The 20,086-nt window shown below is 57.7% G+C and overlaps 1 protein-coding gene across 2 annotated transcripts; it reads right to left on the reverse strand.

Moving 5' to 3' along the window:
• Positions 1–1,964: 1,964 nt before the first annotated feature.
• POFUT2 (protein O-fucosyltransferase 2) lies at positions 1,965–15,585 on the reverse strand. 2 transcript variants are annotated; one of them, XM_055569833.1, is made up of 9 exons: positions 15,407–15,585; positions 13,460–13,710; positions 11,304–11,448; positions 10,593–10,703; positions 5,409–5,475; positions 4,118–4,243; positions 3,653–3,833; positions 3,242–3,365; positions 2,715–3,017 (listed from the first exon to the last, which is right to left on the reverse strand). In XM_055569833.1, exons 1-9 carry the CDS (start codon positions 15,535–15,537, stop codon positions 2,864–2,866), a joined length of 1,290 nt encoding a protein of 429 aa, XP_055425808.1. In that variant the 5' UTR covers positions 15,538–15,585; the 3' UTR covers positions 2,715–2,863. The 2 variants fall into 2 exon arrangements, with proteins under 2 accessions (XP_055425807.1, XP_055425808.1); XM_055569832.1 differs by lacking the exon at positions 3,653–3,833 and having other exon boundaries at positions 1,965–3,017.
• Positions 15,586–20,086: the final 4,501 nt, after the last annotated feature.

Below are 20,086 nucleotides of genomic sequence, written 5' to 3' on the forward strand. Positions count from 1 at the left end.
CTCTTGATTGATGCTTGGCTTCAGGAAGAGAATCCCATCTTCCCATCTAGAGGGGGCCCAGGCCCAGATGCCCGCCCCCGGGACATCCTCTGGGCCAGCAGGTGAGCTCCTGCCGCAGAAGTCTCTTCCCTCTCGGAGGAGCCCAGGCCCTGGTTCTTTCACCCAAGTTGGTCACCCAGGGTGGGATGCCTGGATGGGAGTTCCCTGTCCCCACAGAGGGGGCTCCTGCTCTCCCCAAATCCATACCTAGACATCATCGGCCTTGACCCCGGGGTCCATGGTCAGAATCAGGTACATGAGCCAAGACAGAAGGATTTCTGGAAGTCAATCTTCCTTGTAACTGATGTCTTTGAATTTTCCACTCTCACCTCCCTCTCTTGGTTGGAAAGGACCACATGATTGTCTGGCTTTCTCTGAATGCTGGTGACAATGTCCTGAGAGTTAATTGGCTGTGTCATGGCCTCCCTGAACAAGGGCCAACTTAATCACAGAGATAACCAGCAGGCAGGAGGGACATGAACATTTGTCTCAGGCCAGCCTCTCCACTTGGTTGAGGTTGAACTGTGCCTGCCTTTGAGGATGGGGTGGGGTGGTGGGGGGTGCAGGTGTGGAGGGTGGGAGGCAGTCAGAGCACTGGCTTGGCTCCTGCCTATGCACCAGACTCTGGACCTTCTCCACAGACAAGGAGACGCAGCCCTGAAAGTTCAAACGTCTGCGTTCCAGAAGGTCAACGCTGAATGATCAGTACGTCAGCAGTCATCAGCTGGAGCAGATCTGGGGGTCTGGAGGAGAGATTGGAGGGGCTTGGTGAGGCCCCTCCTCACCAGGTGTTACAGCTTCTGAGTGCAAAAACAAAGATCATGGCATCTGGTCCCATCACTTCGTGGCAAACAAATGCGGAAACAATGCAAAGAGTGACAGATTTTATCTTCCTGGGCCCCAAAATCACTGCAGACAGTGACTGCAGCCATGAAATTAAAAGACGCTTGCTCCTTGGAAGAAAAGCTATGATAAACCTAGACCGCATGTTAAAAATCAAAGATGTTACTTTGCCAACAAAGGTCTGTATAATCAAAGCTATGGTTTTCCAGTTGTCATGTATGGATGTGATTTGGACCATGAAGAAGGCTGAGTGCAAAGAACTGATGCTTTTCAATTGTGCTGTTGGAGAAGGCTTTTGAGAGTCCCTTGGACAGCAAGGCGAGTAAACCAGTAAGTTCTAAAAGAAATCAACCCTGAATATTCACTGGAAGGACTGATGCTGAAGTTGAAGCTCCAATACTTTGGCCACTTGTTATGAAGAGTCGACTCATTGGAAAAGACCCTGATGTTAGGAAATATTGAGGGCAGAAGAGGGTTACAGAAAATGAGATGGTTGGATGGCATCAACTCAATGGACATGAGTTTCAGCAAACTTCAGGAGATAGTGAAACAGGGAAGCTTGGGGTGCTGCAGTCCATGGGGTCGCAGAGTCGGACACAACTGAGCGACTGAACACCCCCCGCCCCGCCCAGGAGAGAGGGTGCCAGTTCCAGAGGGCGTGGGTCATCTGCCACCTGCTCCTCCCACCCTCTGACCAGACACCTCTGGGATGTGTGTCCCGGGGGACCCAGCCTGGCCTGGCCCGTGAAGGGGGGTCCTCCTGTCCCCGCACAGCACCCCAAGCCATCTCCACCGTGGGAGGCTTTGCTGATGGCCTCAGGGCTCCATGACCTCAGGGCTCCCACCACTTGGTGCCTAGACAGCAGTTCTCAAAACGACTGGAACCACAGACTCTTTACCAACACATCTGGGGCCATGAGTAAAGGACAGAAGGGCTGGTGGTGTGGGCAGTGCCTCCATCACGCTCACACCCACCAACACGCTGATGACAGAGCAGCTTGCCTTCCTGAAAAAGGTGACAACTAAGTCCAAACGCTTGGTCCAGCTCTTGGCCAAAAGAGTACTCGGGCGGAAGCAGCACCGCTTTTAGAAAATGTATTTTTATTAACATTTGATGTACAAATGGAGAAAGAATAAATATCTTGTCGTTTCACCCTGCACGGCCGAGAACGACACCTAGGACCCTGAAGGAGACGCAGGAAGGTCAGGGCTCTATCCCACCCCCAACTCTGCATGGCTCCCCACACCCACATCAGCGGTCACCCCAGGTGTTGGCGAAGCTGGGCGCCCGGTCTGAGGCTGGACTGACCCTGCTCCTCTCAGCTGCTCCCTTTGCCCACAAGGCAGGGCGCCAGGGCACAGAAGCTTCAAGGACGAGCATCTGGTTGCCCACCATGTTGCTGTGGCCATTAGACCACACCACCTGGAGAGACCCTGCAGACAATCCCGGAAGGACTTCCCCCCACCCCCCACCCCAATATGAGCTCACAGAGCACTGGGCCCTCCTGAGGAGCATTCTGGAGCTGACTCAGGCCAAGGTGAGGGGTGGGGATCACAGCCCCCAACAAGCCTCAGCCCAGCCCCGGTGAGGTGGGGTCCGCCTGCCATCCAGCTGGCATGGAGTTCTGTGGGGAGAAGGGCAGGCCAAGGGCACTGCTCTGGGCCACAGACAGAGTCAGCACTGCGTCCACTGGCCCAGGGCTGGAGCAGCCCAGGTACCACGCTTGCCAACACTGCTGGAAACCCCGCAGACCAAGATCAGTAGGGAGAAGCCAGAACCTCCGTGGCATCACCGGGGGCCTCGCTGGCTGCAGACACGTGCTTCCGGATGGATCCCAAGTGAAAGCAACCCAAGTCCTGGGGATGCAGAGGTGCCGGCTCAGAGAGAGACAACCAGGCCGAGGCGGTGCACAGCGCCGCTCTGCGGGTCCCCAGCCTGAGGTCCGGGAGGGCACACGTGTCCTCGGGCAGCCGTGTGGGCTCAGTACGCAATCCTCCAATGAGTAGGCTGCTCACACGCCTTCTCCTCGTCCCCGCAGAACCGGTTGTATGTTGTCTTGGGGTCCAAGCCCAGGATCTCCCTCTCCTCGTGAATTCGAAAGGAGAACGTGGAGACTGATGTGCCGATAAAAAACCTGCCGAGGAACAGGTTGTCACCAGGGCTGCAGCGCAATCCCCCATCCACCACCCACCCAGACGCGTGCCCGGGCCCTCGCCCCAGTCCCCTTGGCCAGGGTTCCCTGCAGCCGGTCACCAGCAAGTGGCCTGGGTTCAGGACCCATGGGTGGGCGAGCAGACCGGCCCCTGTCTGCACGAGGACCCAGCCAGGAACACGGGCCGTAGGTGAGGGGGCGCTCACCGGGCATGCGCACAGATCCACTGGTCCACGATGGCCACGCCCCCATCCTTGTAGAGCTCCAGCTCCTCCCACGTGGGTTCGAACCGCACCATCTCAGGCAGCAGCCTCCGCAACTCCTCCAGCTCTGTGGGCGCGAGTGGGCTGGTGAGGGGGCACTGCAGGGGGCTCGCACAGGCATGAACTACCCACAACTCTGCAGGGTACAGGGGACTCACACATGCATGCACACGTGCCTATGACTCACAGACTGCAGGGGACTAGCACACACATATACACATGCCCACGACTCACACAGGGCAAGAGGGACTCGCGCACACGTGCCCACAAGCAGGACCATAGGGTGGGGGACGAGGACAGAAACACGACCCCTCTATTAACCCAGGGAGGAACAGATGGACAGGAGCCGAATACCCTTCCTGACGGCATCTGTGGCCACGAACACCTTGTCCAGCTGGTGGGCCTTCATGAGGCTGCGGATCTTCCGCACGGCCCCGTCCAGGCTGGGCACGTCCTCCCTGTGCCCCCAGATGAAGTCTTTCCTCCTCAGGTGGACGCCCAGGTATGGGCCCCCCAGCGAGGAGCCCAGCTTGACCTGGTGAAGGGGGACCAAACTGGCTGAGCTGGTGACAGGCAGGCAGGATTCAGGGCCTGATGGGGTCTGTCCCTGGACTGATTACCAATGTCCTCAGGTTTACGCTAGGATGGGGCTCCCTGCTGATGAGCAGTAGCTTGGGTAACTGGGGTGCAGGGCCAGGAGCCCTGTGATGGGCAAGCATGCCCCCTTCAGACCATTCCTAACTTTTAAGGGCTTAGTTGTGAGGCATCTCAAGAGAGAAATGCACCCCGCCCCCCAGGATTACGGGGGAGGGGGGTTACCTTCATCCGGGTCCAGTCCTCCTCAAAGGGGATTCCATCGGCCACGTCCGTGGAGTTGAGGTACCTGCTCCTGAACTCATCCCCTACTGCCCGCAGGTGCCTGGCGAACACCATGCTGCGCCGGGTCTGCAGGAAGACGGGCCATGAGCCTGTCACCAACCCTCCTCGCCCGCCATTCCCTCTTGTCCCCAGAACCCTCTCATCCATCCGGAGTCCAACATGAGAGCAACGAGCGAGCTAGGGCCTCAGGCAGTGGACTCAGGTGGAGCCCACCATTCGGACAGTCAGGAGCGTCCAGGCAGCGTGACCACATTGGCCTGGTATGCTCCGATGGGCTGTGCAGGCCGACGCTGCAGCTCTCTCTCCTCCCAAGTGTCCCCATGGCCTGGGGCCCTTGAATGTGACTGGCAGGGTCGGGAAAGTGCTGAGGGGTCATCACCCTGCAGGGCTGGTGGGGCCCAGTGCTGCTGAGAGGCACAGAACCCACGTCCACGTGATGACAGCGGCCCTTCTGTGATTCTGAAACCACCCGTTCAGGAGGTGCCTGAGTCCAAGGAGCAGGGCTCTCACTTGGGGGCCTCTGCCCAGCCCAACCCCCACTTCTATTTCACGTCAACAACAGACAAATGTCCCTACTACGAGTCAGTTTTGGTACCCGTGGGAGGGTGGGAGCTATCCCTGCAGCCCGCCCACCCACCCCGATGCTCCTGGCAGAGCCGTGGACAGGCCAGGCGTGCCGACATCACCTGGGTCTCCACCTCGTAGCTGAGGGTTCTTCTCAGGGAACGTCTGATGCTTTTGCACTGGGCCTCCATGGGCAGGACGGCACCTCTTTTCCAAACCAGACACCTGATGACTAGGCATCCCCACCCCAAGACGGAAGGCCTTGGCCCACCTCCATCACCATCCATCCACCAGAGCCAGCACTTCCCCGCCAAAGCAGAGCCCAGTCCCACAGTCAAGGAGTCGAGCAGACAGCGCCCACCTCCCATGGCTGAGCACGTGGGGCCAGAGTTCTTGTCCAGGCGCCCAGCGCCAGCAGCAGGGACAGCTGGTGCAGGAGGAGGACCCGGGATGCCCCAGCCCTCTGCCAGGAGCACCTCCGTGGGCAGGCGGGGAGCACCTGCCGGTGGGCCCACCCCCAGATACTCTGGGCTTCATTGTGTCAGTCAGCAGGCAGACACAGGAGCTGCTCTGTGCGTGTGTGTGCACGTGCATGTGTATTGAGGCGGGGGCGGGATGTATTTCCCAAACTACACACGTTCACACAGATGCTCGAGGCAACACTCACATCCCAATACTCCTTCCCACCGTAGTGGTCGTGGAGGAGGTTCTCGGCTCGGTCCAACATCACAGACCTGTTTTTAAACAACAGAAAAAGAAGGTCTTTATGCCCATGTGCTCCACTGAGTACCGTCATGTGGGAGGGCCCTGGGCCAGGGAACAGTCCAGGACAAAACCTGAGCGGGTCCAAACCCTGTAGGGTCAGCTGGGTGCATGAGGGCAAGTCTCTGACGACCCTCCCAAAGGCAGCCATCTGCAGAGGGCTTCTGCTTCCTCAGTGGCTCTAAATGTTCACGGACTCGCTCCTGCCCTAGCTACTGAACTTCTCAGCAGCCAGCTCACTTGTGACTATCAATGCAAAAAACCACACAAATACACAAAACGAATAACACCAGCCAACAGAACCCAGCAACACACTAAGAGAAAAACGAACGACAGATGGAGCTCATACCAGGAACGCGGAGCTGGCTCGCCATTGGAGCAGCTGTGGCTTAACTCGCACTCCTGGGTAAAGGGCAAAGCCAAGCCACCACAGCCAGCCCAAAGGAGCAAGCGAGTGCTTACCCCTGCTTCTAAGGATCACTTTACAAAAGAGAAGCCTCGTTGTGTGCGTCCTTCTCCGGCCAAAAGGCAGGCCCCTTCTTCAGGGAAGCGTCAACTCGATCCTTCAAAGTGCGGGGCAGAAGAGGCTGCCCACCTGAGCTCATCAAGCAACTTGAAGAGTCAGAACACGCAGAGAGGACCCTCCAGAACAGGCCACATCCACTCCAGGCTGGCCCCCTGGGCAGGACAACCCTGGAGAGGGCGGCTCCCAGATGCCTGGGTGGGGGACACGGATGGGGTGATCAGAGGCTCCATTTTTAAGCCAAAACAGATCCTCAGGGGCTAAGAGTTAATTGTGGAAACTCAAACTATAAAACGTAGAATAAGAAAGAATTTTTAAGAATACTGAAATGGTAAAGATTATAACAACATCTCCTTCTGGTTGATTGACCATGCTAAAGCCTTAAAATTCTTCAAAAGATGGGAATACCAGACCGCCTTACCTGCCTCCTGAGAAATCTGTATACAGGTCAAGAAGCAATAGTTAGAACTGGACATGGAACAACAGACTGGTTCCAAATTGGGAAAGGAGTACATCAAGGCTGTATATTGTCACCTGCTTACTTAACTTATATGCAGAGTACATCATGTGAAATGCCGGGCTGGATGAAGAACAAGGTGGAATGAAGACTGCCGGGAGAAATATCAATAACCTCAGATATGCAGATGACACCACCCTTATGGTAGAAAGCCAAGAACTAAAGAACCTCTTGATGAAAGTGCAAAAGAGTGAAAACCTTGGCTTGAAACTCAACATTCAGAAAACGAAGATCATGGCATCCGGTCCCATCATTTCACGGCAAATAGATGAGGAAACAACAGAAACAGTGAGAGACTTCTTTCGGGCTCCAAAATCACTGCAGATGGTGACTGGAGCCATGAAATTAAAAGATGCTTGCTCCTTGGAAGGAAAGTTATGACCTAGACAGCATATTAAAAAACAGAGACATCACTTTGCTGACAAAGGTCCATCTAATCAAAGCTATGGTTTTTCCAGTAGTCATGTATGCATGTAAGAGTTGGACTACGAAGAAAGCTGAGTGCCAAAGAATTGATACTTTTGAACTGTGGTGTTGGAGATGACTCTTGAAAGTCCCATGGACTGCAAAGAGATCCAACCAGTACATCCTAAAGGAAATTAGTCCTGAATATTCATTGGAAGGACTGATGCTGATGCTGCAACTCCCAATGCTTTGGCCACCTGATGCGAAGAACTGACTCACCGGAAAAGCCCTGATGCTGGGAAAAATTGAAGGTGGGAGGAGAAGTGGACAACAGAGGATGAGATGGTTGGATGGCATCACTGACTCAATGGACATGAATTTGAGTAAGCTCCAGGAGTTGGTGATGGACAGGGAAGCCTGGTGTGCTGCAATCCACAGGGTAGCAGAGTTGGACACGACTGAGCGAATGAACTGAACTAAAAGATTATTTAAAACACACACACACACACACACACACACACACACACACAGAAACCTTTAAAGAATAAACAGGATAACAACTTTGAATATGTAAGTTTAAAACTTCTGCAGAGAAACAAATTGGCAAAATATTTAAATAGATACTTCACAGAAAATCATTTCAAAAGAGCTTTTCAACATGGTTTTACTCTGAAATCAAAGAAACAAATGAACATAGCAGAGGTCCACCCTCACTCGTCAGCTCCAGAGCCCAAAGCGCCCTGCCCGGGGCTGCGTGGCGACAATGGCTCGGCGGCCACCACTCGGAAGGCAAGACCCAGCTTCTGCTCCAGGCAAAGGCCTGTGTCCTCACTCCCCCATGACTGTGCAAACACGGTTCCTGTTTGTGATGGCAAAACCTGGGACTGGTCAAAGGCCACCAACTCAGGCAGGTTCCGTGAACCCTCTGCCTCTGTGCGAGGACAGCTGCAGAGGAACGTGACAACCTCTGCAGTGACCTCAGGGTCTTACCTCACAGAGACTCCCAAAGGGTACCACCAAGTGGGAAAGAGACAAACAGGACACTGCAGAGAACACGCCTGTGGTGTGAGTACACATGTGCTTAACAGGGAGACGGACATGAGCACTGGGTGGGAGAAGAAGAGTCCTGGAAAGATGGGAGGGGATGGACCCAGTGGTGGCCCGGGGTCCCTGTGAAAACAGAGACTGTTTCTGAAGACTCCGTTTTATGACAAAACACAGCACAGCCTGCAGACATGGGTATCCCACCCCGCCAATGGCCAAGCAGGATTCTGAAGCAGCTCTAGGGGCCTGGAGGGCGTGCTGCAGCCATGCCCTGGCCCCAGGACCCCCACGGGCGGGCAGCCGTGCCTCTCTAACTTCCCGCCCTGGGAGGGCTGGACTTATCTTCTGCTTTTCCCACTTGCTGTTTGCTCCCCGTGATCACCTTTGCTGGAGGCAGCCGTGCTTTTTGATTTTCACGGCTCAGTCGTGCTTCAATTCTGAATTTGCACAACCTAGCTTTTCCAACGGAGAAGGCAATGGCACCCTACTCCAGTACTCTTGCCTGGAAAGTCCCATAGACAGAGGAGCCTGGTAGGCTCCAGCTCATGGGGTCGCTAAGAGTCAGGCATGACTAAGCGACTTCACTTTCACTTTTCACTTTCATGCACTGGAGAAGGAAATGGCGACCCGCTCCAGTGTTCTTGCCTGGAGAATCCCAGGGACGGGGGAGCCTGGTGGGCTGCCGTCTATGGGGTCGCACAGACTTGGACACGACTGAAGCGACTTAATAGCAGCAGCAGTTGGGGCTCACAGGAATATTCCAGAACACGCATGGGATGCTCCTGCAGGCACTTAGGGTCACAAGCCTGCCCACCTCCGCCTGACGTCCCCTGCACTCCCAGGGGTCTCCCACCTCCTTTCTCCCAAGGGCACTGCGGGCCAGTGGGCTGCGTCTCTCCTCGAGTCTAAGGGCAGTGTATCCCCCTGACCACAAACAAGGTGTACCTGATACCCCCGACAATGTACATAATTGTGTGTTTTGCTGAATCTGCTCCAAGGCTGCCTGCCCTGTACTCACGGGCCTTCAGGAGCTCTGTCTGCATCTGGGTCCCACAGGACAGGCTACAAGTACCCCTCTCTGTGGTTTGTTCCCAAGCCTTATTCAACTTCAATGTAACTGAATGTATCCATCCTCTCTTTGGTTAGTGCTTTTCACATCTTGAGTTACCTGTGTGGTAGGGGTGCCCCGCCTTGTCTGGCCTCACGTCTCAGCAACCTAACCCTAACCCTGCTCCCTCCCACCAGTGTCTCTTAAACGGAAGGTCCCTGGGCACCAGTCTCTCCTGGGCTCAGATCCCCTTACCTGCAAATAGGACAAAAAAACACAAAAAACCTGCTCCACAGCCCAAAACTTCAGCCAGATCTGCTTTCTTTAGAAATGCAAAGTTTTAGGACTTGTATCACAGGGTCCCAAACCTCTGGCAACCTTGTGTGTCTTCTTCTCTTCGTGGAGATCGGACCCACCGAGCAGAGCACGTGGGCCCACCTGTGTTTTATTTATGAAGGCCCAGGAGGGATCGGCCTGGCGTCCTGGCACATGGGGCAGTGCTGGGACAGGCAGAGCTTCCAGGCCCCAGAGAGCAGGGAAGGGGCTCAGCGCCTGCTGCAGGCTCAGGACACTGATGGTGGAATGGGAGGGCCGGCTTTTCCGGGTCCCCAAGTCCCCCACAACTCACACCTGCAGGGAACTCCTAGGGCATGCTGGAATCAAGCATGCACCTCCAGAGGAGCTTCCCTTACCCTGGGACTCGCCCGAGACCCCGTGCCCCTTCCTGCTGACCCTCTGGTGCTGCCCAGTGTGTGTGTGTGTGTGTGGGGGGGGGGGGGGGTAGTGTGTGTGTGTGGGGGGCGGGGGGAGGTGTGCGCGTGCCTGATTTTCTGCTTGAGAGAGAGCCCAGGCGTGTAGACAGACTTCCTACACAAGGGGCCTGGAGTGGCTGCCAGGGCACTGTGCCCAGGCTCGAGCTGTTCCTCTGACCTCTCAGAGCCCAGCTTCGCAAAGGCCTGATTCAGGAGTGACCCCCCTCCTCCACCCCCCTCAAGGGGAAGCGCTCCTCCTCCACCGTGAGCCTCCAAGACTAGCTGCAGGCCGCCCCAGCCCCCGGTTCCTCAGTGGTCACTTGTCCTGCTCCTGTCCTGGCCCTGACTCTGCTTCAGCCTCACAACCTCGTGGCCCTCAACCCCGTCCTCTCCTCCAGCCCCCCGCCCCCACCTGCACCCCGCGGCCCCAACTCCCCTGACCAGCTCAGACGGGACCCCGGGGCAGGATCTGGGTGTGAATCCGACTGCACCACCCACCAGTGGTGGGACCAGAGACAACCCCCACCACACACACCCAAGGCGAGGCTCGGAGCACAGCTGCTCCAAGCAGCACCCAGAAGACAACAGGCGTGGCTGCCCCACCTGGGAGTGCTCCTGTGGGTGCTCCCTGGATCCTGACCGCCAGGCCCCCCGGGGTGGGGGAGGGCTGAGGGCTAATCCTCCAGGGAGTGCCCCTCCCCACCCCACCCCCAGCCACAAGCCGTGCCAGCAGCATGGCACACAGACACACACGCGCACACACGTACCAGCCACCGTCCAGGGACCACGCAGACACTCACCGTGCAGACGTGTTTCTCAATAGTACAGGCGCGATGATGGAGGCCGATCCCTGGACAGACAGACAGGAAACGTTTAAACCCCTCGTCTCTTCGTAACCCCAAAACCATCCTCTGGAAAATAAGACCCACGGCACCCCGTCAGTGTGGTGTGTTCGTCCATGGGCAGGGAGTCAAGTCCAGATGCACAGCCTGACCTGGAGAAACTCGGCCAGTTCCTATGTGAAAACTTGGTTGTGATCGCAGGTAGTGATAGTGTGGAAATTTTTAAAGAAATTACAAATTTCATCTCATCTGATGAGACCATTGACACTCTTTTCAGGAAGCTGGATGGTTCAATGACGGGAAAACAGGGCGGCCCCAGAGGAACCCGGAGGAAATCACGCTTTATGTGTCAGGGCCCGTTTTGGTGTAACTATCCTCAAACCAACTCTGCTCTCAAGAGCTCCTAGTTCTTAGAACCACATTACTCTGGTCCTCTGCTGGGGAAGATGGGGAAGGGGGCTGTGGAGGCTGCAGAGGGAGGAGAAGAGGGACAGCACTTCCCCAGGCCGCTCTTCTGACAGCAGCGCGGCCTGGGGTGATGCCATCTCCACGACCAGGCTCAAACGCATCAGAAGTGCAAACGGGTACTTCTAAACAGCCCGAGTCCCCAGATGCGGCAACAAGAGCCACCCTGGACGTGGGCCGCGCCCGTGGACCTCCCAGCGGTACCTGTAATACTCGTGCTTGTCCTGAGAGTACAGCGGTGGCTCGATGCAGGGCCGGCTGTCAATCTTCTCTTCCCAGGCCCCCTCCTTCCAGCCTTCCGCGTAGCCTTGCAGGACGTAGACCTGGTCGATGAAGGGCCCGCCAGACTCTGGAGGAGACAGGACAGACGAGAACAGGGACCACAGCCCAGGTTACGGGGACACAGAGAATCGCCCCGTATGGAACAACACTGTCTTCCCAAACAGGACTGGAGAGAGCTTGTAACGAGAGATGATGGAAAAAGAACCTCAGGACATGGGGGTCTGACGGGGCGGGAGGGCTGCCAGGGTGGGGACGTCCAGGCCCCTCAGCTCCTCTGGGCTCCACGCTGCCCTGACCTCTGACAGCACCTGGGAGGGCCCTGGGCCCTCTTCCCTCTATGGCCACACTCCCCTTCCCTGGGGGCAGGGCTGGTCCTCTGCCCTCTCCTCTCCCGGGTCTTCCTCCTCTGGCTCCCTCCCCGTGGTGCTTGGAGCCCAGGGCACACACCTTCCCCAGGCCCCTGACCAGCTATCTCCTCCAGGGCTCTCTCTTGACCCCTGTGAGGCCATTCAAACAGCAGCTCCCCAAAAAAGATGCCTTCCCAGGCCACGACCACCACCCAGACCCCACACCACTTCCAGCTTTCTCATCCTGTGGCTCTGGTGCCTGCCCCAGAGCTGCGTGTCCTCACCACTGACTTAAGCTTGGCCCCCACTCTGCAACGGGGGGCCCAGGAGAGCAGGAGTCAGTGTCCCTCTCACCCACCACTCCCCTCGCACCTAGAGCCTCCGGGCCACCAGCCGGTGCTCAGTGAAGAGGTGTTCACAGGCGGAACGATGGAGCCTGGGAATGAGCGCACTCCAACGAGTGAAACCCAGGGTCATCCACATTCGTTTGGCTTGGGCACTAACACCCAAAGTTCAGGGGCTCCTACTGCAAGGCAGAGGTGGTGACACCGGAACTGAGACGCTGATACACCCACGGCACAAGGCCTGAGGGTCTTCTGGGCTGGCACCCACGCCTGTCCCCTCTGCAGGAAGAAACCTAAGTGGGGCCAAGGCTGCCACCTTCACACTGTCACCAGCGGGCTCAGTGCTCACCCTGCTGCCCAGCCCAAGGGATGAGGCTGGCAGAGCAGCAGGAACCACACCTGTCTGCTATCACTTGGCCCAGTTCGTGGTCGAGGCCGCGCCCCACCAGCAAGTCAGGGGCCAGTTCCCTGGGGGCCAAGCCCTGTGCAGAGCAAGACTGAGCCTGCCCCCCTGGGAGGAGCTGGGTCAGACGGGACACCCCATCCCCTCTCGGGTAGGGAGGCCGACCTCCAGCCTCGGGTTCGCCTTCCTAGCAGCAGCCACTTCAAGGCTCCAGGCCTGCAGCACCCACAGGTGTGGTTCCTGCTGACCTTGAAGGGGAAAACGTCTTCAGGCGACAGGGCCTGCAGCACGGCGAGAACAGAACCTGGTGAGGACATACGGGCCTGTCCTTGGCGGGAGCCGCAACTCTCAGGCCCCCAGGCCCTCACAAAGCAGAAGTCCCACGACCAGCGCTCAGGAGCCGTGACTTGGCTCTTTCAGGCGGCTCCAGGGACGTGGAGCAGAGATGACCCTATTTAAGTCCATGTCTCCTGAACGAGGTAGCAGTGTGCTCCAACACTTTTATTCTAAGAAATCGTCAGCTCTTCTCTCTTAAAAACATTAAAACAGGAACCCTGAGCAGGACTGAACAAGGCAGGACATGGCGTTACATGTCTCTGCCAGCACACAGCCCCACCACTCATGCACCGAGCTTTCCTTCAGGTGAGAGTGGCCTGGCCTGCACAGAAGGGAGGCCTGCGGTCCAGCTGGGACGAGGCGGCCTCCGGGCAGCGGCCTCCCCATCACAGCTCCACTTCACCAAGCCGGCCCGGGTTTTCAGAGGCAAGGGGACACATAGCTCAGATGCTTCAGATCCATTTCCCTAAAAAACTACGAAAAGACCAAGATCACTGGTAGCGGGGAAAACAGCAGCAGGAAGCAGGGCCCCTACACAAAGGCCTGAGGAGAGATGGCCCCAGTGGCCAAGGTCTCTGGTCTGGCCGGACATTCACACCAGAACCAATGACCGCCTGGCCCCAGTTAAAGGACCACCACCCACCTCACCTGCGATGAACTGCTCGTACTCAATGACGGGGATGTTTCTGTTGAGACTTGGAAGGTCAAAGAAGTCAGACCAGGGAATCCGGACCTGGTGAATGTCAGGGCTCTGCCAGTGGTAGAGGCGGCCCCAGGGGGGCAGCACCAGCACCCACTCCTCCGTCTTCAGCAGAGTCTTCAGGAGGGAGGCGATGCGGATGTAGACATCTCTGCGGAGGTTGAAGCCCTCGGGGGGGTTGACATCGTACAGAAGGTACCTGGCAGGGGGGGCAGGACAACAGCGCCTCAGGGCCAGGCTCTGCGTGGAAAACCCAACGGCCTGCATTCGCAGCCTGGCCCGGACACCAGGCACCACTGGGAGTTTCTGGTCTGTAACGTGGAGGCAGCAGCCCACCCATTTCTACGAGACCAGTTACTTAAAGAGCCCTCGAGTAGGCACAGAAAGCATCTTAGCATTTGTTTAACCATCAGCAATAACTCACAGCTAAAACCAGCAGGATCTCAATGGCTAGAATCTGAGCCCTCATCCCGTAGGGGTTCTCAATCTTCTTGGTCTACGGACCCCTGCACATTCTCAACAATTATTACATTCTCAACAATTATTGAGGACTCCAAAAGGCTGCTGTTTATGTGAGTTAAATCTATCAATAATTCCTATATTAGGAAAAATGCAAGAACTTATTTATGAATTTCCAGTATATTCAAGACAAAAATCAGAGTGAGAAGAGTGTCAGTGTTTTTAATTTCTGCAAGTCTCTCTTCAGTCAGGCAACACCTGTATTCTCCTATCTGCTTCTCCATTCCCTGTGTTATGATACTACAGGCCAGGTGGTCTCTGGAAACCCCCACAGTAAACTCATCAGTGCAGTTCAGTTTAGTCACTCAGTCTGTCCAACTCTTTGTGACCCCATGAATTGCAGCAAGCCAGGCCTCTCTGTCCATCACCAACTCCCAGAGTTCACTCAAACTCACATCCATTGAGTCGGTGATGCCATCCAGCCATCTCATCCTCTGTCATCCCCTTCTCCTCCTGACCCCAATCCCTCCCAGCATCAGAGTCTTTTCCAATGAGTCAACTCTTCGCATGAGGTGGGCAAAGTACTGGAGTTTCAGCTTTAGCATCATTCCTTCCAAAGAACACCCAGGGCTGATGATCTTCAGAATGGACTGGCTGGATCTCCTTGCAGTCCAAGGGACTCTCAAGAGTCTTCTCCAACAGCACAGTTCAAAAGCATCAATTCTTGAGTGTGTGCAAAAGGCAGACGGCATCCCAGTGTTTCTAGCAAAATGACCTGGCACCTTGGGGGTCCCTGAGCACCCACTGAAAACTGCTGCCTTGTCCACAGCGAGACTCCCCTACACAAGGCGCGGGGAGGGGACTCCTGCTTCTGCTATGATCTCACCCTCCCTTCTCTGCACCTCCGTTTGCGAAACAGACCATGCTGGAACGCCTGACCTGGGCCTCCAATTCCCCAAAACTGCCAGTCTACCGTCTGTACACCCTGCACCCAGCAGTCTGTTTTGGGTCAGGCCCTCCCTCAGTAACAGCTGTAGGGCACTGACGCTTCTTTCTCACTCCTGAGACTTATCTATGGAACAACCGGCATCTGTATAGGGCGGAAATTCTCCTGCAGATAAACAAGGCTGGGTTTTAAGAGCCACGCTGTTCGAACATCTGATTCTGGGGCTCCTCGAACGCCAAGTAACACTCCGTTATCAACTAACTGGGGCCCCCGCCCTGCCCCCTAACGTGGACCCAAGCCTGTCCTTCCAAGGGGCTCCGGGAGGCCGCGGTCGCCAGGCGACCCTGGCTCGCGCCCTCAAGCCAGGGCGCCAAAAGTGTAGAGCAGATCGAGGCCCCGACGCTCCGCACCCCCTCTCCGAGCCCCGCCTCCCGGCCCTGTATTCTGGGTCCCGGTCCCGGCCCCACCGATGGCGCGGACGCGCGTTTACCGTCTGCGGGACGCCGCCCCCGACAGGATGTCAGCTGCCGACTGGCCAGGCCAGAACTCTTCGCCGAAGGCCGAGGCCGACGGCCAGGATGCCGCCCAGAGCAGCAGGAAAACGACGGCAAGCGCCGCCATGGCCCCGGGCGGCCACGCACTTCCTGTAGCCGCGCCCCACCCCGGAAGCGCAGCGCGCCCTCGGGGAGAGCGTCTCCCGTAGCCACGGCAACGCCACGGGGCCCACCCAGCGCATGCGTCGTGCGTGATCCCGAGTCCGGACATTCCTTCGGCCTAAGTTGCAGAGCCGCGGGGGCTGGGGCGGGGCCGGGAGGCAGGACTACTGGGCGGAAGGGCGGGGCCGATCCCTGGGCGGGGCCGCGCTGAGGCCCTCCCGGCAGTTCGTGCCGGGCGGAGACTGGGGCAAGGTCGGAGGCGGGGCCGTGAAGGGGGCGGGGCCTCGCAGGCCTTGGCTCTGCTGCCTCCAGGGGCCCCGGAAGCGAAATCCGTCAGCGTGCCTTCTGCAGGAGGGCTATCCATAGGCAAGCCCCGGGCCTGTACGGCTGTCCAGGTCGGGTACCTGAACCTCAAATCCACCAGGCCCTCTGCGGGCCTTGAATTCGCGTTGCTGGGCAGTTTCCCAGATGACAGGATCTCTCCCAAGATGGGAGGTGCTGCAGGAGGCCGGTGGGTCGGGGGTGCCAGATGCTGGGCTGGGTGCGATCTCACTGGAGAACGACAGTTCGAGGGAGCAGAGCGGCCAGCGGGCCTCCGACATTTGGGGTATGGTGTGGGATGGTGTGTATGGTGCTCTGGGGTCTCCTCAGGAACCTTCATTCCAGACCAAGAGGTCCTGCTGTTCCGCCCTCTACTGAGCCCGCTTCCTTCACCAGCACCAACGCCCCTGCCTCAGGAGTGCCCACTGTTCTCTTCCCGCAACTGGGCACTGTCTCTATTAGAGGTACTGAGCTCTCTCAGTACTGAACTCCATGCACTGGGCACTGTCTCTGTTAGAGGTACTGAGCTCCCACTGCAGCCACCCTGTCTGCCAGGACTTCTCTCTGTGCTGGGGGCACTGGTGGGCTCTCTGCAGACCGGAGCCAGCTTCCACACCTGCTCCCTCGCTGCACACCTGGCCCCAAGGCCCCTAAGGCCCCCTGGCCCGGGAAAGACCACCACACCACGGGGTCTCTGGGATGTCCACAGGTCTCCAGTGTGAAACCCCCTAGCCCCTGGACCCAGGGAACCAACTCTCCAGGGACCCAAACGAAAGCTTCATTCCCGCCTTGGACAAAGCACCTCCTGGCTGAAGACACCCGCTTCCAGACTTGCAGATTCTCTGTTAAGTTGGCCTGCATGCAACCCCCCTGGAAAGGGAGGGCCTTTCCCTCACCCCTGGGTGCACAGAGCCCTGCAGGGTGGGGTTCCCTGCTTGGCCATCCCAGCCAGGAGCCCTCAGCACTGCAGCCATGTTGGGTCACGCGTGGCCAAGAACAGCTGGCCCCTCTCTTCCATTGCTGCCCAGGAATGCACCGCCCACACTGCTGGCCATTTAGGCCACTTTGGGAAAGCAGCAGGTATTTTTATGGGAAATATTATTTGCTCTTTTGAAAAGATTTGAATGCAAATGGACGAAGGGTATGCTTTTTCTGTTGCTCTGGACTCAAACTGAAGCCAAAGCAGGTTTTGGAGACATCCACAAAACACCCCACAACCAAGATCAAGCCTCCCCAGCAAGGGCCACAAGACCAAGGCAGGCCTCATCCTCCCGCTGGGGCTTGGCGGCCAGCGTGCCAGGTGGGGCAGAGCCACAGCAGCCTGATGGCACCTGCAGGGAAGAACCCTGATCTCCACTGCAGGGCCGGGCCCTGCTCCAGACCCCAGGGTCATCAAGGTGACTGCCCAGCTGTTCATTCCCTGGGGTCTAGGTGTAGCCCCTCTCAGCCCCTCCCCCACTGTTCCTTCTGGGAACACCTCCAGATGAAAGACGTCTCGGGACAGGAGAGCCCTGCTGGGTGCCAGAAGCTTGAGGATCTTGGTGATGGGCACCCACCACTACTGCCCCGTTCTTTAACGTAGGGAAAGTTTGCTTCTCCCAGTCGGTCCTCCCCTCCCTTCCCTTCCCCTACCCTCTCCTCCTTCTGCCCTTCTCTCTCCTCTCACCTGCATCTCCTGATTGATCCCTGGATGGTGGTCTTTACCAGGAATGACCCAGGAGAGGTTTTAATGAGCCTTTAAGAGAGAAAAAAATCTTTACACAAACAACTGAAGGGCGCTTTCTTCTTTCCCTGCATGTGATCCTCTTTCCTGTGGTTGAGGTTTACTAACTGGTGTCAAGTTTCTGAGGCCCTCACCTCTGAGAAAGCGCTCCTTCTCATTCTGTCCCGAGCTGCATTCACCCCAGCGTCCTGGCCACGAGAGGGCAAGAGAGCCCTTCCCCAAGGCCAGCAGAGGAGGGCGTGAAGGCAGATGGAGGAAGCGCCTACCCTGAGGCTGGCTGAGCCTCCCAACCCAAAGGAAGGAGCAGGGTTCAGAGCTGGGAAACCAAGTGAGCTGGTCTGGCCCAAGTCTTCCCTGCCTGGCAAACCCCAAGAGCTACTCTAGGCCCCACGGCCCTGCCCAGCTCCCCACAAACAGGAACCGAGGATCCAGGAGGGAGGAGAAGAAGGAGGCCCTTGCCCTGGATCCAGGCAGGGGTGTCCTGTGAGCCCCAGGGACACCTGTTCAAGCCAGCGCTTCGATCTCCTCTCCCCTGGCCTCAAAAGGGTCATTCCTGGGTGCCCTGGGTCCCAATTCTGGGGGTGGGAGGAGACACAGGAGCAACTCTGAACCGGGAGTCTCTGAGAGACAGATTCTTCAGGAAGCTGGATTCCAGGGCATAGCCCTCCCAGAGTTGGGGGGTGGTGTCCTGACCAGACCCTGGAGGGGGTGTGTGGGGCGTGGGGTCCTCTTAAGAGAAGAGAGTAGACAGTGCTTTGAGGGGGGACCCCGCCCCACAGCTTTGTCCTGTCGTGTCCACAGCTTGGACACTTCACAAACAGCCCTTAGGCCACCAGGAGGTAGCCCAGGGTTGGGAGCAGACAGGGAGAGGGGAGGGGCAGCCTCCGGGCTGCCTGGTCCACACTGGGTGTGGAGGGTCAGCAGGAGCAAGTAAGGGTGGGGTGCCGGGGGCAGGCCAGGCAGCCAACACTGAGAACTCGCCAAAGTCCAGTAAAGTGAAGACAGGCCACGAGTCAGGGGGCCTCTACCCTCGGAGGAGGACCTGGACCTTTAGGCCCAGCCCCTGAGAGCCCCAAGGGGAAGAGGGGCCAGGATCCCAAGGAGTGGCTCTCCTGGGGGCACAGACATCCCAATACTCATGCTTCTCACTGGTGCTTCCCAGGGTGAAGAGTGAATGACCTAGTCCACATGTTTGGGACTTGGTGTGGAATCCACCCTCTGCAGTTCTGGCATTTGTTGCTGGACCGGCACAGGGGAGCTGACCGCAGTGGGAGTCACTGTGGGCAGCGGACTTATAGGTTGGGCTCTGTGGCCATTGGCTATGCGCCAGGATTTCTAAACTGCAGCACCTGCCCCATGGAACAACCCAGGCGCCCACGTGACCCAGGCCACTGAGTGGCCAAATTGCAAGGCTGCTCAGGGTTTCCTGGGGGCGTGTGGATTCCTGTGGTCAGTACATGGGCCCAGCATCCCCTGACGGCCTACCCACAGAGGAGCTTACCCTCCAGGGCAGTGGCTCCCAGGACCAGCAGGAGGCCAGCTCAGGGACTCCTGGGGGTCCACAGTAAGAAAGTGACCAGGTGCCATCCTGCCGGCCACTTGGGGCCCCCTCCCCACTGAGGCAGAGGCGGACGTCTCCCCGGGGCCCCAGTGGTCCTGCCTGCCCTGGACAAGCCAAACCCCTAGCTCTGGCACAGCCTGGGTGGTCCTGTGGGGGTAGAAAGTCCTGGGAAGGTGGCTCATTCCGGGGTGTGCTCTGTAGGGATGCTGGACCTGGGGGGATGCTACTGCCTTCGATGCCACACTGGGGAGAGGACCCCGTGAACATCTGTATCTCCGTGGGAGCCTCCTCTCCAGCCCAGCTGGGAGGCAGGCTGCAGGGCCAGAAACTCATGTCTCCCCACAGCAGAGGACCACCTGGTGGGGGGAGTGCAGGGAATTGTCAGAATTCATCTTAACAGCCTTTCTGGGATCGGAATACCAGCAAATGTCAAAAAGTGCGTAATTTGTTTTATCAAGCAGACTGCTTATTTATGTTTGGAGGGCTGGGCTATCTCGGGTGATCGTCAGCGGAAGCACAGGCAGCGCCAGGAAGGCTCTGGGCTCCTCCTCAGAAGGAGGTGGACCAGGGGGGTCTGTGGATGCACGAGGAGGCCCACTGCGAGCTCGGAATGACGGCCCACCGTGACCCTGTCCTGCTGGGTGGGGGCTCTGGGCCTGGCCAGGACTGCAGATTCTTCCAGCTGGGTTCCAGAAACTCAGACGGTGGACTTTGAGGGGCAGGTTTTGGACCAGCCTGTGAGAACCCGGACAGGGGGAGGAGGGGCCTTTATCCCTAGTCCCCCCAATGTAATCACTGCAGTTGGGGCACAGTCTCCCCCAGACTCTCGGGTGACCCTCACTCTCTCTGTCTTCTCTCTGTTCCCCCCTCACCCCACATGGTGTGACTGATGCATCTGGTGTGTGGCGA

Source organism: Bubalus kerabau, chromosome 2, assembly GCF_029407905.1.
Source record: "Bubalus kerabau isolate K-KA32 ecotype Philippines breed swamp buffalo chromosome 2, PCC_UOA_SB_1v2, whole genome shotgun sequence".
NCBI classification, from domain to species: domain Eukaryota; kingdom Metazoa; phylum Chordata; class Mammalia; order Artiodactyla; family Bovidae; genus Bubalus; species Bubalus kerabau.